The sequence below is a fragment of the Hippoglossus hippoglossus genome, chromosome 13 (genome assembly GCF_009819705.1).
Source record: "Hippoglossus hippoglossus isolate fHipHip1 chromosome 13, fHipHip1.pri, whole genome shotgun sequence".
In the NCBI taxonomy this organism is placed as follows: Eukaryota; Metazoa; Chordata; class Actinopteri; order Pleuronectiformes; family Pleuronectidae; genus Hippoglossus; species Hippoglossus hippoglossus.
Genome location: NC_047163.1, coordinates 2649045 through 2674385, shown reverse-complemented (window position 1 = coordinate 2674385; position 25341 = coordinate 2649045). Strand labels below are relative to the sequence as shown.

The 25341-nt window shown below is 45.0% G+C and overlaps 4 protein-coding genes across 5 annotated transcripts in view; 3 read left to right on the top strand and 1 right to left on the bottom strand.

Moving 5' to 3' along the window:
- prx (periaxin) overlaps positions 1 to 5883 on the top strand; it is a 31097-nt gene extending 25214 nt beyond the window's left edge. The window contains exons 18-24 of the mRNA XM_034605030.1: positions 103 to 612; positions 817 to 1020; positions 1123 to 1935; positions 2038 to 2136; positions 2338 to 2511; positions 2575 to 3984; positions 4527 to 5883. Of these exons, the coding sequence (XP_034460921.1) occupies positions 103 to 612; positions 817 to 1020; positions 1123 to 1935; positions 2038 to 2136; positions 2338 to 2511; positions 2575 to 3984; positions 4527 to 4813 (3497 nt within the window). The 3' untranslated portion in view covers positions 4814 to 5883. The remainder of the gene's footprint in view (positions 1 to 102; positions 613 to 816; positions 1021 to 1122; positions 1936 to 2037; positions 2137 to 2337; positions 2512 to 2574; positions 3985 to 4526) is intronic.
- A 2830-nt stretch (positions 5884 to 8713) lies between these two features.
- Positions 8714 to 25341, top strand: part of si:ch211-14c7.2 — a 432059-nt gene continuing 415431 nt past the window's right edge. The window contains exons 1-6 of one of the 2 annotated variants that reach the window (XM_034605057.1): positions 8714 to 9097; positions 9610 to 12537; positions 14194 to 14366; positions 15118 to 15230; positions 16239 to 16353; positions 17513 to 17673. In XM_034605057.1, coding sequence (XP_034460948.1) covers positions 10113 to 12537; positions 14194 to 14366; positions 15118 to 15230; positions 16239 to 16353; positions 17513 to 17644 — 2958 coding nt within the window. In that variant the 5' untranslated portion in view covers positions 8714 to 9097; positions 9610 to 10112 and the 3' untranslated portion in view covers positions 17645 to 17673. Of the gene's footprint in view, positions 9098 to 9609; positions 12538 to 14193; positions 14367 to 15117; positions 15231 to 16238; positions 16354 to 17512; positions 18753 to 25341 lie in introns of those variants that run through there. The other variant, XM_034605056.1, reaches the window with a different exon arrangement.
- Positions 23193 to 25341, bottom strand: part of blvrb (biliverdin reductase B) — a 23598-nt gene continuing 21449 nt past the window's right edge. The window contains exon 8 of the transcript XR_004615901.1: positions 23193 to 23226. The gene's annotated coding sequence lies outside the window, so the exon portion shown is untranslated. The remainder of the gene's footprint in view (positions 23227 to 25341) is intronic.
- The window catches only part of kcnk6 (potassium channel, subfamily K, member 6), a 9431-nt gene continuing 8436 nt past the window's right edge, over positions 24347 to 25341 (top strand). Inside the window, exon 1 of the mRNA XM_034605132.1 lies at positions 24347 to 24799. Within this exon, the coding sequence (XP_034461023.1) occupies positions 24484 to 24799 (316 nt within the window). The 5' untranslated portion in view covers positions 24347 to 24483. The remainder of the gene's footprint in view (positions 24800 to 25341) is intronic.

Here is a 25341-nt window from a genome sequence, read left to right as displayed (position 1 = left end):
GTCCAGAAGTTGAACTGGAGGGAGGTACCGGAGGAAGGTTCAAAATGCCTCATTTCAGCATGCCCTCTGTTGATATTTCACTTCCCAAAGGAAAGATTGAAGGTCCAGAAGTTGAACTGGAGGGAGGTACCGGAGGAAAATTCAAAATGCCTCATATGAAAATGCCAAATATTGACCTCTCTCTGCCTAAAGGAAAGATTGAAGGTCCAGAAGTTGAACTGGAGGGAGGTACCGGAGGAAAGTTCAAAATGCCTCATTTCAGCATGCCCTCTGTTGATATTTCACTTCCCAAAGGAAAGATTGAAGGTCCAGAAGTTGAAATGGAGGGAGGTACCGGAGGAAAGTTCAAAATGCCTCATATGAAAATGCCAAATATTGATCTCTCTCTGCCTAAAGGAAAGATTGAAGGTCCAGAAGTTGAACTGGAGGGAGGTACCGGAGGAAGGTTCAAAATGCCTCATATGAAAATGCCAAATATTGACCTCTCTCTGCCTAAAGGAAAGATTGAAGGTCCAGAAGTTGAACTGGAGGGAGGTACCGGAGGAAAGTTCAAAATGCCTCATTTCAGCATGCCCTCTGTTGATATTTCACTTCCCAAAGGAAAGATTGAAGGTCCAGAAGTTGAAATGGAGGGAGGTACCGGAGGAAAGTTCAAAATGCCTCATATGAAAATGCCAAATATTGATCTCTCTCTGCCTAAAGGAAAGATTGAAGGTCCAGAAGTTGAACTGGAGGGAGGTACCGGAGGAAGGTTCAAAATGCCTCATGTGAAAATGCCAAATATTGATCTCTCTCTGCCTAAAGGAAAGATTGAAGGTCCAGAAGTTGAACTGGAGGGAGGTACCGGAGGAAAGTTCAAGATGCCTCATATGAAAATGCCAAATATTGACCTCTCTCTGCCCAAAGGAAAGATTGAAGGTCCAGAAGTTGAAATGGAAGGAGGTACTGGAGGAAAATTCAAGATGCCCCATTTCAGCATGCCCTCTGTTGATATTTCACTTCCCAAAGGAAAGATTGAAGGTCCAGAAGTTGAACTGGAGGGAGGTACCGGAGGAAGGTTCAAAATGCCTCATGTGAAAATGCCAAATATTGATCTCTCTCTGCCTAAAGGAAAGATTGAAGGTCCAGAAGTTGAACTGGAGGGAGGTACCGGAGGAAAGTTCAAGATGCCTCATATGAAAATGCCAAATATTGACCTCTCTCTGCCCAAAGGAAAGATTGAAGGTCCAGAAGTTGAAATGGAAGGAGGTACTGGAGGAAAATTCAAGATGCCCCATTTCAGCATGCCCTCTGTTGATATTTCACTTCCCAAAGGAAAGATTGAAGGTCCAGAAGTTGAACTGGAGGGAGGTACTGGAGGAAAGTTCAAAATGCCTCATTTGAAAATGCCAAATATTGACCTCTCTCTGCCTAAAGGAAAGATTGAAGGTCCAGAGGTGGAGCTGAAAGGAGATGGTGGAAAATTCAAGATGCCCCATCTCAGCATGCCTTCTGTTGATATTTCACTTCCCAAAGGAAAGATTGAAGGTCCAGAAGTTGAACTAGAGGGAGGTACTGGAGGAAGGTTCAAGATGCCTCATATGAAAATGCCAAATATTGACCTCTCTCTGCCCAAAGGAAAGATTGAAGGTCCAGAAGTTGAAATGGAGGGAGGTACCGGAGGAAAATTCAAGATGCCCCATTTCAGCATGCCGTCTGTTGATATTTCACTCCCCAAAGGAAAGATTGAAGGTCCAGAAGTTGAACTGGAGGGAGGTACTGGAGGAAAGTTCAAAATGCCTCATATGAAAATGCCAAATATTGACCTCTCTCTGCCTAAAGGAAAGATTGAAGGTCCAGAAGTTGAACTGGAGGGAGGTACCGGAGGAAAATTCAAAATGCCTCATATGAAAATGCCAAATATTGACCTCTCTCTGCCCAAAGGAAAGATTGAAGGTCCAGAAGTTGAACTGGAGGGAGGTACCGGAGGAAAATTCAAGATGCCTCATATGAAAATGCCAAATATTGATATCTCTCTGCCTAAAGGAAAGATTGAAGGTCCAGAGGTGGAGCTGAAAGGAGATGGTGGAAAATTCAAGATGCCCCATCTCAGCATGCCCTCTGTTGATATTTCACTTCCCAAAGGAAAGATTGAAGGTCCAGAAGTTGAAATGCAGGGAGGTACTGGAGGAAAGTTCAAAATGCCTCATATGAAAATGCCAAATGTTGACCTCTCTCTGCCTAAAGGAAAGATTCAAGGCCCAGAGGTGGAGCTCAAAGGGGAGGGTGGAAGATTCAAGATGCCTCATATGAAAATGCCAGATGTTAATATCTCACCTCCCAAAGGAGAGATTGAAGGTCCAGAAGTTGGGTTTGAGGGAGGTACTGGAGGAGGAAAATTCAAAATGCCTCATTTGAAAATGCCCTCAGTTGATATTTCACTGCCCAAAGGAAAAATTGGCAAAATTGAAGGGGCAGAGCTGGACATAGGGGTAGATGGAGACAAATCTAAAATGCAACAAGTGTCAATGCCCTCAGTTGACATTTCAGTGCCAAAAGAAAAGACTGAAGGCCCCAAAGTTGGGATGAACTTACCAACTGTTGAGGCAGGAGGGAAAATTAAATTACCACCAGTCTCGTCGATAGATGTAGAAATTGGTGCGAACTCTAGTAAAACTAAAAAAGACACGGGGGAAGTGGATTTGCATGTTGAAGGAGAGCACAAAGGTCTGAAACTCAAAATGCCAACAATAGATATCAAAATTCCAAAAGGAGACTTAGAGCTTGATATAGGACTCCATAGAGGAGGGGATAAAACGGACAGGAAGAAAGTTGAACTACCTGACCTGGACCTCAACACAGCAGGAACCAGCAGCAAAGTAAAAGGGCCTAAAGTCAAAGGATCAAAATTCAAGATTGGAAAGACAAAAAAGAAAACTGGCAAAGATCTGACAGAAAAGGTCAAAGAAGGATTTGAGTGCGAAGTTGAAGTTGAAACTCACAATGGACATAAAGAGGGCAAAGATCGTATTAACATCTCCGTGCCAGAGGTTACAGTTCCAGGTGTTAGTATGAAAACCGGACAAGGTTCAGCCAACCTAGAAACAGGGGGAGCAGTTGAACTGTCATCACCGAGTGCAGAAATCAAAGTCCCCAGGATTCCAAACATAGATTTTGATATTGGTACATCACAAGATGAAGATGTTGATAAAACAGAAAAAGGAAAGAAAATCAAAATCCCAAAGTTTGGTGTCGCATTACCCTCCATCTCCTCTCCTGAGAGAAGACTCTATGGGCCAGAAATTCAGTATGAGGGCCCTAAAATGCCCAAAGTAAAGAAAGCTGTTTTTGTCTTGGTAAATCCTTCCCCAACTGATGAACCTGCTCCATGCACAGGGCTCCTGCAGGGGGCGACAACAGCCGAGATCGATACAGAGGACGTCAAAGTGAAGTTACCCAAAATCAAAATGAAGCCAACCTTTGGGAAGACAAAAGATAAATCAGCCGCTGCGAGCACAGAGAGAGAAGGGGGGAGAGAGGAGAAGTCAAAGGGAGGGAAGGTAAAAATGTCTAAAGTGTCATTTTCTCCTGGAAAATCAGGGTCATTTGATGTCAATCTCAAGGGAGACGGTTCAAGTTCAAGTCTCAATGGTGAAGATGCTGCAAGTCCTCACAAGGACGACAAAGGGACATTCACTGGTAAAATCAAACTCCCAAAGGTGGTGTTCACCAGTCCATACAGCAAGATGGCTGCTGGGGCGGGAGACACTGAAACGAGTGGGAAACTAGGAAAGGAGTTTTCAAAGGATGTGGTGTCATCTCATGCCAGAACAGAAATGCTGGACAGGGACAGCTCGGAGTCCCCTGGTGGCTCGGCCGCGGAGTACAGCTCGACAAAGGTCAGTGTTTGGAGTGAGGTGGACAGCAAAAGTGCAGAGTCTGAAGAAAGAGAGTCTTCCTCCTGGTTCAAGGTCCCAAAGTTCACCCTGAAGCCGCACTCCAAAGGTAAGGACAAATCACACTGTCATCTTAGACAACAGGATATTTGTGAAATGGATGCTGATTGAACTGAGTTGCTTCAGTAGGTGCTGGTCTCACATATTTCAGCCTTGGAGCCCTAACGAGAAAATTAGGAAATTAAGTACAATTTGGACCCAGAGTATTTCTGAGCTACACCGTGAATGACCTAACGAGTAAACGATGCCCGACTGGTTGATCTGGTGCACTCGTAGTATCCAAGTCAAACACCATTGGGTTCTTTGAGTACAAGAACTATGACTTACTAACATATTTCAAATGTGTAATACGGATATTCTTTAATCTCTACATTACCATATGTTCTGTTGCAAAATACTTGACATTATACATAATTTATCCTTTTACCTTTGATGTTTTCCTGTTTTTATTCCATAAATTATTAATATTTCATCTCCCATTTTATCTCTGCTACCCAAGACTAAGTTTCCTTTCCTCTCTTACATTCTTCCCTCTTGATTTCTCCACCTATCCTCCTCGGCCTGTCCTTGTTTCCTCTCCTTCTGCCCCAGGCTTCCTTCGGATAACCCCCGAGGGTTCTCCTCAGGCCATGAGGAAGGGGGAGGTGGGAGGTGAGGCCGACGTCTTGGGATCCTTCTGCCTCAACACCTCAGGGCTGGACTTCACCACCCTGGAAAGCTCAGAAGAGCACCAAGTGTCCTCCACCGAGTCGGAAACTCTCACCACGGTCACCAAGACCACCCGAGTCACCCAGTGTTTGGTTTCCACGGAAACACGAACAGGTGAATCCTCGACAACCGTGACGACAACCGAGCAGGAGTCAGACTTTAAACACTGAGGACGCTGTAATGATTTCTTCGACGTCTTTTCAATTGTTTTGTTTTTCTTTGGTGAGGTTGCAGTGTTCTCGTTAAGCTCCGCCTGCAACGTGGCAAACCTCTCTTAAAGAAAAGTTTTTACATTATATTTGAATAGGTTAAGTATGAATGTGATGAAAAGCAATGACATTTCATCAACCAGCAATACTGTTACTATTATATCATATATACTTCCTTTTTTTTTCATTTTAAATGTGGCTGTTATTTTGTTTTGTTCAGTTAGTTTAGTCCTGATTATTATTGGATTTCGTTTGGTTTTAAAAGGTTTCACTCTGAATGTAAACATGTCAGATTGCTTCTTTATTTATTGTTTTTTGTGTGTTCACAAAAACGCTGGAATGAGTCATTGACTTACATCAGCTTCATGGATTTGACCGTGATTTTATGATTAGTTCAAAGTAATTCATTTTGAGCCACGACAGTACAGGCCAGAGTAATATTTATGTAAATATGACTTTATTTAAATTGCTTTTTTGAAGCGGTAGCCCTTCAATCTGAAATGTAATTATTTTCATATTCACCAGAGTCAGGAGTGGAAGTTATATTTTTTTTGACCTGATAACATATTTTGTTTGTCTTGAAGGAAAAGTGTGAGCTTTTTGGGATCATGGCTTGTTCTCATTTTCTGCCATAGTTTTTATATTTGACTCATTTAGCTGGTGCTGTTACCCAGAGATAGTCACAGTGAGTGGGCAGGACACTCTGCGCTCTATCTGCTGTGGGGATCGAACCTGTGACCGCCTGGTTGAAGGTTGCTCTCTGACATTTAAGCCAACCTGCTGCTAATCTATTTTATGTATTTACTGTACACTGCCAGATAAAGACACCACTGTATATTAAAGATACACCTCCTGAGTGATGTTGATGTTTTGATGACAGCAGACTGGGAGGATATTTCGGGTTCTATGGGTAAATGCTATTGTAAAGGTAAAAATATATATAACCCTCTAAAGATGATATCACTAAGGCTGCTACAATGACACACAGGCTAAGGAGTGGCGAGCCTTCTGCTTTTTACAAAGGCCATCACCTAACAAAGTAAATCTATAGACAGAAGAGAGAGGATCAAGTTCCTTTACCCCTTATTCTTCAGGTGTATCCTCCATTTAAAATAAAAGTTGCTTTGAGGGAGAAAATGTTGTCTTTTGAATATTTATTACATATTTAAAGTTTCACTCGCAAATGCAGTACAACTTACCTTTGAAAAGTATAAATTTTACACGTTACTTATTTAGACATTTACTTGCAAAAGGTTGCGAATATCTGATGAATAAAAACTACTATTCAAGAGTTTGAGAATGACGACTTTATCACTTGGTTTATTTACTCGGTTGGTAGAAGGAATGAAATCGTGTGATAAAAGAAGTCCTGACGAATCCACTCCCACATTTTTTTACATTAACATTTAACTCTGTCCCTGTTTTGCAGAGTTTAGTGACACGTGGAGGTGACGCACACCGAGTAGCTTCTGTGTCTATGAAGATTTTACATTTTCTGGTTTAATCAAGTCTTCACATTTCTTCTAGATTATAACGGGTTTCAGTGCCAAGTGTTTTTGTCAAAGCTGCATTGGAAAGAATGTTGGTTAAGATGTTTCATCAATAAAATAATATTCACTCGATAATGGTTCAAATGATTGTTCACTCATGTCTTGACCTTCACACCGACTGAAAACAGCTTTCAGCTCATTGGCGATTCCTCAGGTTTTCATTGTCATCAAAAATAATCAAAGAAAGAATAAGTTTTAAAACCTGAGAGACACAAACACCTCAACACATGTGACACAAGAATAGCAACAAAAGAATAAGATCAAGGTTAAAAGCAGGTTAATGACTGTGTGCTGTTGTACTGTCAAGGTAAAGAAACATTGGACACATGCACAGAAATAAAAGCATCGACACTGATTCATCTGGTTGTTAAAGTCATTATTAACCATTAATAAAGAGACAGAACTCACATAAACAGGTCAATATACAATGGTATGGTCAATAACTAATTCCCCTTGGAACTTTAACTAATGGTAACCAGACAAAAACATACACATACACATGAAGGACAAGTCCCATCGTAAACCGTTTCATTATTATAATCTATATCTCAAAACTACTCCTACTTTTCAATTTTTAAGAAGTCAATAAAAGCTTTCCTTGATCTTTCCTTGATCTTTCTGAATCCACGCTAACATCGAATGGGTTTCCACTCCAAGAACAGTTAGGAACAGAAATGTGACGATGCAGTGGACACGGGTTAAACAACGCGGGACAGTTGAGGACTGAAGAGACGAAGCCCGGTTTGACGAATCTGGATTTCTGCTGAGGCCGCAGAAAGTGCAGGGCTCAGAATTTGGCATCAACACCATGAATCTATAGATCCGAGCTGCTTTTAGTGCACTGTACATTAAATATAGAGCCTGGTGTCCACACAGCCAACACAGCAACATGATCCTTATTCTCACAGTTAAATTCAACTTCAATCAGTCACCGTGAAAAAGGAGAGAGAGAAAACTGCTGCAGATCAGAGACACAGAAAGAAACAGGTGAACTGAAAAACGCCTGAAGAGGAGGAGAGAGTGATTAACTATTCACACGGTGCATGACGTCTTCCCATTGTGTGTGTGTGTGTGTGTGTGTGTGTTCCCATCTACTCATCTGCTGCTGTGATGATGCTGTGCTACGTAGGCTTCAAGGGTGTGTGTCTGTCTGTGTGTCTGTGTGTGTGTGTGTGGAGATTAATGCTGTATGAGGAGCAAACAGTGCCACTGAACAGAGGAGGGAGGGACTGGAGCTTCACCTCTACTGTTTGTTTCTCACTGCTGACGTAGAAGCTTGTACGTAAATAAAACATTAAATATTTTAGTATCTCATAACCTAGAATGGAGTTGACATGCAGGGGTTTTATATAAGTGCACCCCCCCCCCCCCCCCCCATGCACACTCTGCAGACTCTCTGATCCCTTCCTGCAGACTCCCTGGAAGTTGCCACAGGGAAGAAGCCGAACTTCAGTGTTGTGAGGTGAGTAAAAACAAAGGTGAATGGCAACGTAACAATTTGTGTGTGAATTTTCGAGCGTTGACAATGGTCAATAATATTGGCGACACCAAGACAGTAGGGGGGGGGGGGGGGGGGGGGGCTCCTAAATTAAATTCTGCTGCAAAGGCTGTTTCTAGGGACTTTCTCTGCCTGGCCTCCTGGTATAAAGTCCGTAGAAATCCAGGAGAAGTTGATGTGTGAATCCAGCAGGGGATCGATCCTCCGCTGGATTCACAGCGAGCGAGTGGGGGGGGTCGATGACAGTTGTAACGTGCCACAGATGAAAAAAACAAAAAGAAAACAAATATGTACACGTAGAAGACACCAACGAAGATGTCAAGAGAGTTTGTGGTGATAAGAGCCGACGATGACGCTGTAAACATGATCACGTGATCTCTGCAGCGGAGTTAATATGTCACTTCCTGTCTCTGTCTGCTGCACCCGGCTGCTCCACCTCTCGCCTGAACAACACAGAGGATCTGATGCTGTCGTGAACATGTTGTGCATGTGTGAAAGTCAAAATCTGGGTAAACTCCGCCGCCAATTCTCCAGATTTTACCCCGGAGGTCTTGTCTGAGAACCGTTCATCAGCTTCACACTTGTCATGTGTATTGTTCAGGACCCAACAAAGTGCAGTGTGGAATTTGGGCACGTTGTTTGTGCAGCAGTGGGTCTTTACTTCAGATAAACTCGTAGCCAATTATCCAGGTTTTACCCGCAGGTCACGTCTGAAGGGTGTGGCACCAACAACCCCTCATACCCTTCCGCTTTCATCTCCTCTCCCTGCCGCTGTGTGGCACGAATCGCCCTCCCTCCATGTGAGTGGGCTGCGGGAGGAAGCAGCTCCGTCATCGTGCGCGCTGCGGAGAGATGCGGCGGCGCACGGTGAAGCCTCAGCGGCGGAGGAGCTGATGCGCAGTGACCGAGACACGGAGCAAACATCCAGGGCTGAGCTGGGCCTCTGAATCCGGGCGATGGGACGGAGCTGAACGGCGTCGGACGGGTCGGTTGTGCAGCAGCAGCAGCGGTGTTGGAGGAGGAGGTGCTGGAGGAGGTGCTGGAGGAGGTGGTGGTGGTGGTGCAGGCCGAGTGGACGGATGATGCTGAGCCCAGAGAAGGATGCTCCATCTCCAGTGAGGGTTGAACAGGCTCCTGTAAACAATGAGGAGGCAGAGAGGAGGACTCTTCATCCTCACAGCCTGAGGAGACACTGAGGTGAGAAAAGGCTTCTTCCTCTCAGGTGGTGCTGGTTCACTGTGGTTTGACTCCTCTTCATCACAGGAGGCTAAACCTGCTTATTCAGTCACTTAGAGTAGATCCTCTCAGCTGTGTGGGCACGAGCAGTGGGTGTTCAGAGGATTACAGTCACCGGCGTTTTCATCTTCACTCCCTGACATGATTCTGTGGCTGATGCAACAGATAATTGAACCGGCAACCGTGATGGACGGTGAGCGGATGCATTTATTTAGACATCAAACCGAGGCCTGTTTGTGTAGGAGCCGCTTGGACTCGAATGTTTGACCTCTGACAAACTCCCTCCTCCACACACAGCTGAAATCCACCGAGCCAAACCAAAGTCGAACTGAATCAGTGATGTAGAGTCTCTCTGACGTTTCTGTCCTGATGCCGTCCTCACGATCACGTCCATCACTTTGCTGCTGTTTCATTGTGAGCACACGTCACATTCTTCCATCAGACCCCTGATTTCCTTGTCTTGTCCCCTGCAGGTTGTTGTGTGACAGCTGAGTCAGTCCACAGTGACGAGAGGCCCGCGGACGGGGACGGCAGCGAGGATCTGAAGACGCCGTCACAGAGCATCAGTCTGGGGGGGAAACTTCTCCTCATCCTCTCCATCATCAGCGCTGACAGCTCCACGTCTGACCTGAGCTTCTCTTCTCTTCGTCAGAGGATCAGGAGCAGCTCCAGCTCCCTTTCCTCAAAACAACTGACTCTGATTTACTTCTTTTGTTTCTTGTCCAAAACCTCCGTTGAGGATTGACTGTTAAGATACAATCTCATGCAACTAAGAGTTGTCTCGTGAGAGGATTTCAGCTGTTTCATGATGCCCTTTGTGTTCTTTCTATATCTTTTTACCGATGCGTGGTCACGCTCTGAATCAAGAATAGATTCCTGATAGTGGCAGCGTTTCCTCTCACCGATGAGAGTTCAACTCGACCTGACAGGCTGCATTTTAATAAAGGATAAGTAAGGACAAACTGATAAAACATAGATGAGGCCAACAACGAGCACCATGCTCCAGCAGAATAACAACAACAACTACCCCTGTCTGAATGTGTCGGGCTCCACCCGGGAGATGCTCCAGAAGTGCTCCAGAGCCTCCCTGCCCTTCCCCAGCCGCCTGGAGCTGGGCCTGGGAGACCTGCCGCTGATCCGGGGCCTCCGAGCTTGGGCCCTGTGCTCCAAGAACCGCGGCAAGGCTGGAGGTCTTCTGGGAGGAGGTCAGGCCCCCGTAGCTCCGCCCGCAGGCCACAAGGGCTCAACTGCCGGCCCCCGGCCTGCGGATGTGCACCTGAGTGGTGAGTGGGGTCGGATGGGGTATGGGCTTCCCTTGGGGGTGGACGCCAGACAGGCTGGGATTGGAGCTTTGGTAACGGTCGCCACTCTGAAGACCTCGGAGGGCAGCGGGAAGACGCAGACTCAGTGCCTCTTCCTGCGGACTGAGAAAGGGAGCTGTTTGTACTCGACCGCTAAACCTGGTCCTGGGAGGACAAGCGTCGCAGCCTCCAGCGGGGTCGGAGGATGGCTGAGAGGGAAGACAGGGGTCGGAGGCAGAGACGCTCCAGCCGGGAGGAGGGACAATGGGTCAAATGTGCCGGCACAGGCCGGAGCAAACCGGGTTCGAGTGCGATCAGGCCGGAGATGGAGGAAGTCCGGTAACGCAGCCGGACGTGAGAAAACAGGCGTAAGCAAAGAGAGGCAGCAGAGGAGCAGGGAGGGAGCTGCAGGAGAAAGACAGGAAGAGCGAGACAAAGGAGGCCTGCACAGTGAACAATCTCCCAGCATGCAGCAGGATGGCCGGAGAGCCAGGCAGGAGAAAGAGAAAGAGGGAGTTTGCAGAAGTCCCAGATGCTGCCACAATGTTTCTGCTAAAAGTTGTTCTCAGTGTGGAAGGAGAGAGCAGAGAAGGGAGAGCCAGGTTGAAGGCGAGGGAGGTGAGGGTCCGAGGACAGAAGATGTGAGAGGAACGAGGAAGGAGAAGCAAGAGGAGTTACAGTCCTCTAATTCTGTTTTGGCTTCTGCAAACCCTGACCTAGAATCTAACTGCCCTCACCCACAATCCCTCAGTGGCTGTGATGGTGGAGAGATTAGAGAGGCCGACAGCAGCGAGGAGCCGAAGACGCAAACCGCTCCCAGGATGCACGACTGTTCAGAGGAGGAGCAGGATTCAAACTTGGAGAATCTGAAAACACGTAACGGAAACAATTACATCATTCACGTCCAGTCTGGACACTTGACCGACGACTTTAAATCGAGACACAGCGGAGGTTTTAACGACAGAGAAGCAACTGAAAATCCATGTGAAGACAAAGTGGCTAATGTAAATGGATTTCCTGATTGTGCAGACGCAGAGAGGGAGAGAGCTGAAAGTGAAGAGGAGCAAAGGACCGTCTGTCTGACTCCTGCTGAATTCTCCGTTGTCTCCGACTGCTGCGAGGACGTCTCTGTCTCCACCCGTCCTGTCTCCATCAGCGCTGCAGTCTCCCCTGAGTCCTCTACGCCTGCAGAGGGCAGCGTCTGCTCTGCTGACCACCAGGCTTGTTGGGTTGAGAGAGAACAAGAGAAGAGCCGAGCGGAGCTCCCAGAGAGGCATCATGAAGGGGACTCAGGCATTGTGGGTAATGAAGAGCTGGATGTTGAGTCTGATGAGAAAACCATGAAACCTCAGCTCTTCTGCAAACATGAGGGGGAGGGGGAGGAGAGAGAAGCTTCATCTTCACTTCTCCGTCTCAAAGATCCTTCCATCCTCGAGAGCGAAGCAGAAAACAGATGCAACAGTAGGAGCAGAGAGTCTGAGCAGAGAGATGAGCAGGAGTCAGAGGAGAAAAGAGAGGAGGTCAGGGAGAGGGAGCTGGACGGCGTCAGCAATGAAGGTGATGACGGACACACAAGGGAAGAGACAAACATTAGCGACGCACTGAAGGACAGTTCTAAAGAAGTGGAGAAGAACTGTGCAGCAGAAGATGAGTGGAGGCGACAGGACTCTGCAGACGGATCCAGGGGACGGAGGAAAAGCGACGGAGACACCTGCAGCGTCAGGCGTCCTGAGGAGAACAGAGGGAGCAGCACTGACCTCCCTAATGTCGCCTGCTCTGATCCCTCCACCTCTCCTCCACCCTCCCCGGCTAATCCTGACCCCTCTCTGCCCCCCCTGGGATCCATGGCAACCAGCCTGCCCTGTCAGGAGGAGGAGGAGGTGCTCAGAGTGCCAGCCGGAGACGGAGGTCAGGAAGGGAAGAGGAGGTGTGGGAGAGAGCAGGAGGAGGAGAGGGGTTCCACCGTGGCCGCTGCAGACAGGAGGAAGGAGGAGGAGGAAGATGAGTTTGGAGTGTTCATGCAGGCGGACGGAGAGCCGGCCTGCGGCGAGGGGGTCACCATGTCTGCCTCAGTGCCTTGTGGGAGCAGAGCGAGTGTCGGTGAGTCTCCTGATTGTCGTTCTCTCTTTCTGTCGAGCCCTCCCCCCCCCCTCTCTCTATCTCTCCCTCTTTCTCTCCCTCCTTCAGCATTTCTCTCGCAGCTGTAGTTCAGTCAGTCGACATGTGACAGAGGAGCTTTGGTCAAAGTTGACAGGTCCGACACTGAGCGGCGTCAGAAGCCGAGCACACACTTTGAAATATGTCAGAAAAGCACATTTGGAGACATGAAAACATCAGCAGCTTCTGAGTGGCTGCGCCGGAGTCACGATACACTCAGAGGTTTAGTGCAAGGTTAACCTTTTGTACAGTTTCAGGAATGTGTGTGCATGCGCTCAGGTTTAAAGGGCCACAGTGAGTTTGCAAGTTTCAGACCTTTTTACTACAACCAAGTGAAGTGGCCGTTCTAAACCCGCCTGTTTGGAACGGGCTGTTTCTTTGACCTGTGGTGATGCTCGGTGCAGTTGTCTGTCGGAATCCGTAAAAGTGACCTGTTGCAGAACCTGAAGTAAAGAGCTGCTGCTGCTGCACAAAGAGCTGTTCACCTGTTTATTCAAAGTTCAGTGGAGCTCGACTCAGAACCTGAACTGAGGATTCAGTCGTCGTTGCTGCTGTCGAGTCGCTTGTTTATTCGGAGTTTCGAATATTGAACGTATGCAAATTGCACCAAATAGGAAACTGCACTTTCTTCATAAGTCGTTTGTCAGACATCACCTCCGGGTAAAATCTGGAGAATTGGATTCGGAGTTTAGTGAGAAGTTGATACGATGAACGGTTCTCGAGATAAGTTGTTTTCAGACACAGAGTTTTTTAATGTTGCTGAAAGTGTTCAAAGTTTGGACAAATTAGTTTCCATGTATTTTTATTAAGTTTAAGAGCCAGAAACTGATTTTGGTTTGATTTTGATTAAATTATGGTTTGTTGCATCACTTTTTCCAGCTGAACAATGTCCACTTCAAACTAGGAACAAAAATCTAGAACAAAAGCACAATTTAGTCTAATGTGATGAAACTATTCCAACTCAGGGAGAAATGTGTCTTTTTTTTAAACTTTGGATCTCGTTGCTCATTGTACGAATCTGATCGAGAAGATTTTCTTTGTGTAAAGAAGAAAACACGGTGATGAATAACGACTTCAGACTCGTTCCCAGCTCACTGACTCACGAACTGGCTCTTACTCAGTCACTCTGACACGTGTATGTGGCTGTTTGGCATCTTTGAGCCTGTGTGTGTTTGTGCCTTTTTGTTTCTCTCTCAGTGTTCACGAGTCCGTATGTTCCCTCATCATGCTGCTTTCAGATAATCACCTCCAAGCCCAGTTTCCTCTGCAGAGCTAAACGAGGCTAAGCTGAGGTTTGCTCATTATTTAGATCGTCTCAGTTTATCAGCAGAGAAACATGTCTGTGTTTTATATAACTTATTTCTGAAGGCTTACCAGAGGAGGGTTTATGGGCAGAGGTGCTGTCAGAAGTTTGCTCTGGAGTTGTCTGCCAAGTTGTAACTTCACTTCACGCCAAAGTACAAGAATCTAAACCTCTGCACTTTCAGATAGTTCTGGTTTGATTTGCTCAGAAATGGATCCTGTATAAGATCCTTATATCTCTGCTTATAACTGTGTGTGTGTGTGTGTGTGTGTGTGTGTCTGTGTGTCGGGAAGCAGCCGGGGAGTCGACCCAGTGGACGCAAGGCTGGACGGACAGCTCCTTCCACCAATCAGACGACGCCTGGACGGCCTTTCCCTCGTCAGATGAAGGTCGAGACGTCGCGGGACAGTGGTGGCCGACCGGCGCTGTGGAGGCGAGGAGAGACAGGCTGTCGGCCAATCAGAACCTGGTACGGTTGTCTCTGTGTTCATACGTCGTCAGTAAGAACCAATAAGTGCCTGTTTGCACGCAGGCAAATCGCGCACAGACTTTTAGTAAACATAAAAAACTGAAAATGTTAAAACAATTACACCAATATCCACCACTGCACCGTTACCATGGAAACACAGCTCGACCCGACACAGCCCCGGGGGATTAGGTGACGAAGTTTTAAAAAGATGAGTCAGTAGTTTGTCTACGTGTCTGATGTCATATTCACATGATCCCGCTCTGAGCTGTCAGGGTTGTTTTTCCACACTGGACATTAACACAGTGAGAAGATGCAGATTTAGTGTTTTAACTTGTTCTTATTTCTCCAGAATCTTTTATTCAATGTCTGCATCACACTGGAGGATAATCCGGCTGATTCAGGGTCAGATTCAGCTGATCTGAACGGATTATGTGGTGAAATGATCATTTTCATCTGAGGCGCTCACAGACATAATTCTAATGTCACCAACTGAACTGGAAACTCCACCATTTCCAATCATAAAAATCAAACATGTTTGAAATTTACAATTTGAATCGCCGAGACTCGTGTAGTGTGAAGCAGCGCCTGGATGAAACCCACAACCTGAGTTAGAAATCACTGACATCTGTCGTTATGTCTGTGGTCAGGCAAAGTTTAAAAATCGTCTCACGTGCAGCAGGCAGATGAAAACACTGTTACCCTCCACTGTCTCTCTGATGCTTCTCTCTCTGTCCGTCTGTCTCCTCTGCAGGCGTCTGTCTTCGCTGAGGCCTTCCCCTCGCCGCCTGGCTCCTCGCCGGGCGACCTCCACGCTGTTCCCACCCTGGCGCAGCTCCTCCGGGGCGGAGCCAGCCAGGACCAGGGGTACGTAGGGGTTCTTCTCCGCCGGGTCCCCTTCATGTGTGTTCACATAACCACATCATTTAGATTTCCTGCTGTGTTCAGTGAATGTTTGAACTCCTTTCCGCAGTTTGTAGATGATGAGATATCTGAAGCCGCTGGAAAATCTACATGATCTGCTCATAATTAGCTTGAAGAGAATGACGGATTCTGAATTTCACAGCCTTTCATTTAAAAAACTAATATTTGATTTCTGTGCAGTGTAATAGGACGAAATAATCTGTTAATATGTAACTTCATTCATACAAGAAGTTGCTGGATAATAGTTGTATAACCTTAATTATAGTGAGAGGAATAATTTTCTTTCTTCACGGAGTGTTAAAGACACGTAGACAGTCTCTTCACTCAGAGAACCAAGGTTACTCAGTGTTTTAAACATTTCTACAGTTTGTTTCTGATGAACTCAGTCACGGGTCATGGGGGGGGGGGGGGGGGGGGGGGTTCCAAACAAAGGCCTCATTTCAACTGGTCACATGTGCAGCTCGGATACATTCATAGAAGTATATTAAATTGTAGCCACCAAGTGGTTAATGTGGTGAACTGCAAGCAGGACAATCAATCAGTGGAGCCGTCAGTTTTCACTTTCATTTATAACATCATGAACTCACTCGTGCTGTAAATATGATCAGTGCTGGACGATATGGTCAAAATTATATATAAATCTATATAATTATTTCTATAAATGTAATTATTTCTTTTAAGTTTAAAGACTGATTTGATAAACAACAACATTTTACATATCTGAGGTCAGTCAATAATGTGTTATACCTCCTCCCTGTACTTAAATAAATATCCATATATACTGAACCTTTTTTATATTGCTATTAATAAACAATATTACAATAAATACTGATTTAGTTTTATTGCCCTAAATGTGATCAAATATAAGTGTGATGGTTTGACACAAAGTGCACATCTGTGTTTTATTATGATCTGTAATTTAACATGTGTCACCCGTGTTTGACGTCGCAGGCTGTTGGACGGTTTCCATGACTTGAACAAAATGATCGGTCAGAGATACAAGAGAGCCAATGGCGTGTCTCGTGACCTGCTGCTGACGACCCTCCACCTGGAGCCGCCTCCCACCGTGAGTAACGCCCTCGGCTCCATGAGCAAACATGGGAACGGCTGCACAACACAAAGTGTCACTTGACCCGCGTTAACGCTGACAAGTTCCGGCGTTCAGTCAGAGAAGAATCCGATTTTACAGTGGATTCTCCGACACACACACGATTTCCCTGCATATCTCCTCATTTCATGTGAGAGCAGGAACAGAGCGCTCAGTGTTCCCCGTGCGAGGCTGCAGGGCTTCTATGTAAAGTGATGCTGTTTGAGAACTGCGGCTCCATGCAAATCATGTGAGCGCTGCTGTGTGCAGAAACACCGCTCACACCTCTGAGGAACGCACTGAACGCATCAAACAGCCGGAGAGAGAAGCTGCAGAACTTTCCCCTTGAAACTCGGGGAAACGTTTTAGTGTTTTATTGGTGGAAGTTGTATTTTCCCAAGTTCCTCTCTGAGTTCGAGACAAAGCACCTGTTAGCTGCTCATGAATTTGTTTCTTATTTGCTAATGATTCCATCTAATCTGTCACAGACTATTACACAGATGAGTAACACAGTAAAAGTCACAAGTCTTTTCTTCAAGGTTTTAAATTTCTTAAATTTCTTCAAGGTTTTAAATGACACATTTTTATATTTCTAGTTATTTGCTTGTATTTGCTTTCTCTGTTTTTAACCTATGTAAAGTCCATATATATATTTATATATATATTGAGATATCATATTAATATTTGTATTATGTTGCTTTATGAATGAATAATTATAAATGACTGCTGTTAAATTAATTTCCCATTAAATGTGCTATAATACTAACAAAGAGAGAAACTAAATACTGCAAGTTTACTTTACTTGAGTTATATATTGTATTATAGTTATAAAGTCATATATTACATTAGTGGAGGATAAGAGTTTAACTAATGTTTATTTTCAATCAACTTAAAATTATTTTGATCAGTTAATCATTTACAATATTTATTCAATAAAATGTCAAAAGTCTATTTTTGATCATTAGTCCAAAACTCAAATGAGACATTGAAACACATAAAAATTAAATGTTTTGAATATTTGCTTCATGAATAAGATCAGATAAAACTTTATTGATCCACAAACCGGGGAAATTCACTTTTAATCAGTGGGTTGTGTTCCTGTTTTTACTTTTCTCACTCCCATTGGATTGTGTTGCAGGACAGCCGACCTGCTCCCCGGACAACCAACCGGCGTCTCTCCCCCGGCCTCCCCTCGGCCAATCAGCACGCCCAGAACGCTGCCGCCAAGCGACGGCTGTCGTACGACTACAACAGAAACGTCACGGAGTAACTCTGAGATACACTTGAAGAACCGCGGCTTTTAAACCGAGCTGAGTCGGACAGATCGACCACAGGTTCATCATCGAACTGTTCAAACTCTGACGATTTGACGAACCTGAGAGAAGACTGAACACGTGCAGGTGGAGCGACGCTGTCTCCTGTTGAACTGGTGGAGGAACCTTTCATCGCCCATGTTCCATCATGTTCACCACCAACCTCCCAGTTTGATTTTCCTTTATCAACATGTTCGAGAGCCGAGGGTCCAAGGTCCTCACTCACCACCGTGTTGGGGGAAGTCCACCCTCGTAGTTTCCCTCCTGTTATATTATTGTCTGAAAAGGTTTTTAAGTCTAAAGTAATTCATTCAAAAGTTAGAACTCCCCATTTCTCCAGTTTTTAATTAAAATTTAAAACAACACGTCCAGTGATTGAAGAGAAATTAAAGTGATTTAAAGGCCCCATGAAATGAAAAATACATTCGACCAGTTTGAATCCTGTGTTAATTCTTCATTTCTCACTTTTCCATCGTAGAAAAAGTGTCCGGCTGCAGGATGAGTCAAACATTCAGATGAAATTCAGTTCAACGTAGAAGATGCTGTAACTTCAGAAACACTGAGACGTTGAATTAAGGACATTGGACAAAATGGAGGTGATCTAAAACCTCCTGTGAGTCGTGTTTGTCTCGGAGGCAGATCTGCTTGTTCGGCAGAAACCGTCTCGGTGGTTGAAATTAAACCTTAATGAGCTGATGCATGATTCACCACCATGGAATTCAGGAGTTTGAACGGTTGATCTGCTGCTAACTGGCTTATCTGTGTCAACTGTGGCAGTTCTGAGCAGTTTAAACTTGCAAAGTCAGTTATGATCCTGTTCGCGTTCTCCCTCTCATATCTGCTGCTTTATGCAAAAGAGGATGAACCCGTTGTTTAAATCAACCAATGAGATGGAGAGAGGAGACAGTTTTTACAGTCTGGGCATAAAAAAGAAGCAGTTTACAGTATAATTACCACACAAGTATTGAAGTAGTCATCGTGTGGGAGGTATTTGTATCTGTAGTATTCAGAATGACAACAGGGGATGTGATGTGAACACATGAAGCTCCAGTCGACCTCTCAGACCTGATGTTTGGTTTCATTAGAGGACGAGAGGCAGTGACGAGAGGCAGTGACGTGAAGTGACTCGGTCGCTGCTGGTTATCTCAGTCAGATGTCCTCCTTCGGTTTCCCTCTCTGCAGAGTCCGACCCCGCGTCGCCTCTCACATTCACGACTCAGTGTCACATTCTCACACATGTTAAAGCTCATTTTCATCCCTTTGTTTAGTAATAACTAGAACTAACGTATGTGTCGTCACCGTGTCAGGGTCGAGTTATTTTTCCACACGTGACAGATAGAATTGTCTGGAAAATTGCGTTCTGCCTCTTTTGAGAGTTTGAAGATTGAGTTTGAAGCAGGAAATTGTTTGGGTCGTTCACAACAATGAATAAATGTCAGGAACAAGGAAGTAATTAAAGCCAAAAGCTCTTGAATGTCGTATTTCTACGTTGATATCTTTGATTGTGGATCCTCTTCATCATCCTGAGATATTTGTGGTTTGGGAGGCACAGTGGTGCAGTGGTTAGCACCTCGCAGCAGAAGGTTACTGGTTCGAAACCCCAGTTTGTTCAGTGTCTTTCTACGTGGACTTTGCTTGTGTTCTTTTTGTCTGCGTGGTCTCCTGCAGTGCACAGGCCTTCACACCGGGGTCAGGTTAAATGGAGACCCTAAATTGACCCCACCTCTCGCACAGCTTGGATTGGGTCTCGCTCCCCTGTGCTCCTCGAAGGAAAAGCGTTTTAGAAAATGAATAGATGGATATTTGTATTCCACCAGTTTTGTGTCCGTCATGTGTTAGAAACGTCCACAACTCACTCACTGTGAATTTTCAGGACGTTTTCCTGTTGTATTCTCACACGAGCTCACTCGGACGTCCGCCTCCTCGCGTACAGAGCCTCTGGAGAACGTCAGAACGACGTCAGGACCTCGATGTGCGTCTGAAAGCAGCTGTGACGCGATGAAGATCCTGTTTCAGGCTGTGATGACTTTTACATTTTACAGTTTGCAGAGTGATGCATGTGCTTTCATTGTGTAACAGAAAGACGGAAAAAAAGAAAAACAATGATGGGAACGAACCTTACACATAGTTTTGGTTCCAACAAGCTTGTCTTCCAGTTGGTGCCGACAGGAACCAGAGAAAGTGCTAATGTTTACACAGAATCACAGAATCATCACCGACACGTTCAGGGGAAACGCGTCAGATGCAGCGAAACTCAAACTAACAGAAACTCTGGCATGTGATGTTTTCTTCTGTTGTTCTGTCTGGTTTTTCTCCGACAGGCTGTTCTGTCACGTGAATGCATCGTTGTTTCTGCAGTCGAGTTCACATCTTGGGCCAAACTTGAATCGAGCTGCCAATCAAAAGTGATATATTTTGAGAATAATGTCGACATGTCAGTGGTTCACTGCCCAGTTTTAGTTCAGACTCGCACATCGAATCATTATCTCACGTCAGAAAGTTGATTTCTCCTTTCGTTGTATATTTCACTCGTCAAATTATTTGTGATGAAATTCAGAAACAAAACGTTTGTGTGTGTGTGTGTGTCTCGGTCATTTGTAGAAAATAGAAATTTCTGAAAAAGAAAAAGATGAATATTTTCTGATCTGTTCAAATGAGGAAGAGAGTGATGTTGCCTTGGTAACTGATGTAATAAAATGATACTGCGTGACGACTGCTTCCTCAGTTTCATCATCATCAGAGGAACTCAAACACGTCGAGCAGGTCTGAGTAAGTCATTAGTTGATGCATGATTCACTTCCCGGTCAGAGGAAGTGATCGAAACTCGTTATGTTGATGTCAGACTCGTGACCACCGACATGTGGTCAGTGTGAAATTCATCACGCTGCTGTCGAGCTCCCTGCTCCACGTGAAATGTTGCAGGATTGTTCCAGATGTGTAGCTTCTCCTGAAACATCTACAGGAGGCTCTCAGGCAGAAGCAGGAACCTGACGCTGCAGAATGATCAGTCAATCAGACTTTATGTGTGAAGGATGCTCCATAGAAACCACGTCACATAAAGGGCTTCCCAGAATAAAAGAAATAAAATGAAATATAAACAGGAAGTGAAGAAACGCTGGTGTAAAATTTTAATGAGGAGACATCAAAGGCAAGAAAACAAAGAATGAAATATTAAAATAGTTAAGTGAAGGACGAAGATAAAGATAAAACCAAAATGTTGCTCGGTAGAGCTCAGGCCTCCACCAAGGCCCAACAGACTCTTTACCAAACCACATTTAAGTTCCAGATAAATTTCCCTTAAATATGATTCTGTTTTCATCAAGATTGAAAATGTTTTGCGTCGACAAACAAACCAACACAGACACAAACATCACGTCCTCGGCAGCAGAGATGATAAAATGCTCGAAGAAGAGAAATCAAAACCAGAGATAAAAATCTATTGAAGAGAAATCAATTCAGAAAAGGAAACAAGTCAGTAAATAATATAAAATGAACCAAATGTAGGACTCAGTGGATAATATTAAAAACGAGCTGCAGCTACATGTCACCCCCACCTGACCATCAACACACAGAGCAAACAGCTCATTGTGACACTTTTACTGCAACTTGTTTCTCAAAGGAACTTCTTGAACAACATGCGGAGATGTTTACATGTTACTGTGTGTCTGTATGAGAGAGGATATTCACTACCTGCACCCGGGAGTGTTACAAGGGACTTTAAGGGCCCCAGGCAAAAGGGACATGAACAGTTGATGCCAAACCACATCACTCTGATCTTAGAATTATTCCTTTATTATCAAAATTACGAACAAAGTGCAAACGTTGCATGAACATAAACAACAGTAAAGTGCAAACCTCCACCGTGGTCACAGGAACATTCAGACGTTCAGTCTTCAACCAAACCTCGAAAGTTACAAAGCTTTTCGCAGAAAGCTAATATCATGGGACCTCATTAGGAGGTTTCCGACCCCGCTGTCGTTGCAGTGTCCTGCACGGAGCTGATTTGATTAATCAAGGAGGTGCTCACCAAGTCACTGTGGACTAATGGAATCAATTCTTCTTGAGGGGCTCCTCTCATTGTACAGCCCCTGCCGGCACCTTCACATGTCTTCACACTTCACAGTGCTCGGGCTCAGGATTTATTGAAATAGATTATATTCATTGCAGGTTTGACAGTTTATGAGCTGCTTTCCATGTCGATATAACTCCAGTATCCACAGTGTGATCCTGTATTTGGATGAACATGAGGCGGCTGTGGTGCAGAAAGAGTTAAAGTCTTTGTTCTGCTGAGTCAGAGCAGCTGCCTGCAGAGCTGTGATAACACAGCTTTGTAGTGCGGGGTAGAAAACAGGCCTGCGGGCGGCAGACTGCCCTGACCTCGCCGTCCACACCGCATGAGTCAGCCGGCCTTTTACATAAACGCCAAAAAACAAGACAGTCATTACTTTCAGGAGAAGCAGAGAGTTGTACTGCGACTGTGGGTGGAAACAAGAGCTGGAGCTTTGGTGGCATTGTGGTTATTCTTGTTTTTTACACAGATGAAAAGAAAGTGTAATGATTCTCCAGATCCACTGTTTGGTCCAGTCATTACTGTTTCGCAGTGGGTGGGAGAGAAGAACGCAAAGGTTTCCACACTGCTGCTTTCTCAGGGTTTTTATCAAACCTTTACCACAGACGTGATCCCTACATTGGACCAAAAACAGCCATAAGACACATGCAGATGGAAAACAATAGAATAATGTGTAATATTAACAGTTTCTCTAACTTTAAATGGAATTGTGATTTTGTGAAAATCAGTTTTCTTCACGAAGTCAAAGGTTCTGACGAGTTGTGTCTACTTCATTAACATGTAGATTCTACCCTGAAAAACCTCTTCTAACATCTCTGCTGCTGCATGTTTCACTGCATGAACATTTCTTAACCACGATTCTTTACAACCCCTCTGTGTTCGCGCTGGGTGATTTCATTCTTGTTAGTGGCATTAGAGACGGTGGAAAATCATTTAGTGCTTCATGGAACTTGTGAACCGTCCTCTGACCCACACCAGGGTTCTCTGAGGTCAGGGGGACATTTAACTTACAAAAAGTAGCACAAACAAATGATTGAACGAGAACATGAAGTGAAGCAGCAGGTTTTACAGACTGTTTTCCTGTTCCTGTCATATTCAGATGTGGATTTCTTGTCCTCGAGTCACTCTTCCTGAGTGCAACCACCTCCGAGCCTCATGTGACCCACAGAGAACATCCAGGAGCAGCGAGGCCACTGAAACACAGGAAACCAGCAGACGGCTGCATTCACATGAACATATGCACATAACTGTCATATCCACAGATCCAAAGACTGTGTCAGCAAGTTACTTTTAAAAACAGCTCTAATTTCCCAGTTGTGACTGAAATGTTCAGAGTAAAGTTTCAGTGAAGTGACTCTGAGATCAAAGTGACTCTGAGATCAAAGCATAAAGATAAAAAAAAGCTTTAATCATCAAGTTGAATCTGATTCTTTTACTCACTCAGCAGCACAATGTGACTTTCTCTCTACTCTATGACACGTTGTTCCTCTGCGGAAGCTAAACGTGTTGCACTTACATTGCCGATGTGAACTCGTATAACTCCTGAAGAAGCCGTGACCTGGATGAGTCCTCACAGATCTGTTGCACCTTCTGAACTAAAGCAATTTAAACCTGAGACTGTTCTGCTCCTTCATCATGTGAAACCTCCGTCTGCTTCTCTTCTGCTCATGTTTTCAGGTCATGATCTTGTCGTAGGATGAAGCTGTGCCCAGTCTGTCTGTCTCCCGTTGTTGCTGCTCTTATTCTCCCTGTTCTGAACACAGGAATCACCAGCACCACCTCCTGCAGCACAGTCTTATTGTTCTAATTATATAATCAGAGAAGGAAGTGACAGTTTATTCCAATACAATATCTATTGCTGCAGAAAATATTTACATTAACCAGCTTCTCCATTCCTGGAAAAGGCCCGTTTAGCATTATATTTATATGATTTTGCAGTTTTTGTTGACTTTAAACTTGTATTTTCTGGTCTCAGTCTGTTCACCATTATCCTTTTCAACACTGAAGTTTTCTCACTGGACTTGAACAAAAACTGGGGAAAAGTTCTAAAACTTTGGAACTTTTTTCAAATGTAAATGAATAAATATTTTCGAGTCTGTCAGATTGAACCAAAATAAACATGGCAGAAGCTTTTGGACGAGGTGAAGTGATACATTGAGATTAAAATGAAGATTATAAAGATAAATTGAAGTGATGTGACTCACAAGAGGAGCAAATAGACGAGTCTCTCCTCGCTTCGTCTGACCAAACAAAAACCTCATATATTTATTTCAAATCTTCTTTATTGAACAGAGGGAGGATTGTTTTTCATTTCAAAGGGATGTCAAAGTTTTTTGTTGAATTGAAATCTCTTTAAAAAAGTTGAGAATTTAGTCAAAGATCATCCAACTTTTCAATGAATTAAAGGAACGTGTCCTGGAGTGACATGACACTGTGTTAACTTCATGACTCATTGAAGGTTTCTCCAGGGTCCGGATTACGACCAGGATGCAGTTCCAGGACCCGGAGCTGAACACACCCTCCTCTTCCTCCTCCTCCTCTTCCTCCTCCTCCTCCTCTTCTGTGGGAGGAGGTTGATGCGACAAAGGAGGGGTTCAAGTTCACTCAGGTCCAGCCCCTCAAACTGTTTCCTCTCTCTCAGAGCAGCAGGCACAGTGGCCTCAGACGCGGGGAGTGAATCTCTGTGCGCAGCTTCACTGATGTTGATCCACGAGTGAAAGCACAGACATGCATTCTGTGGGCAAGTCGTGGCTGCTGCTGACAGGCTTCATCCTCTTCTACATCATCTACCTGCTGTTCGGAGCCCTGGTGTTCTCCAGCATCGAGCGGCCGGTGGAGGACAAGCTGCGCCGGGACATGGACGCGCTGAAGCAGGACTTTCTGAACCAGAGCTGCGTCAACGCCGCGTCGCTCGAACTCTTTCTGGTCAAGGTGCTGACGGCCAACAAGTATGGCGTGTCCGTGCTCAGGAACTCCTCCGTCACCTCCAACTGGGACCTGGCATCGTCCATGTTCTTCGCCAACACCCTGGTCACGACTGTGGGTGAGTTCACACCAAAGCACCCTGGGTGTTTTCAGACAAAGGGACTTTTACGCACGACGCACAAATACCCAAACTTCAAATGTCAGCGCCGACAGTGATGTGAGCCATAAGCTGTGAATATCTGGACTTAGCTTTTTGTCTTTCACTGGATATGAAACACCAAACCGCTGTCATGGGTTTTCTGGGGATGTTTTGCCACGTGTCAGGGATGTTTCTGACAAGTTGCAGCTGTGCAGCCTCACAAACACAAACAGCCAGAGGGGGAGTAGTTCAATCCATGTGTGCGTAAAGTGAAATCAACTTTCTCTCGCCTCAGCCAGATGCGGAGTGCAAAGTGATTCTCTTCATCAGATCGAGCTTCAAGAGGCTTTTATTGTGGAGTTATGAGACCAAGTTGTGGTTATGGAGGGTTTATGAATGTGTGCAGAAGACTACAGGGTCTGGTTCAGTTCTCATGAAGGCAGCTTGGTCTGAACCCCCTCTGCTATAAAGAGACCTGGGTGTGAGAGGAAGTGCAGAGTTTGTCATGTCTCACAGATGCT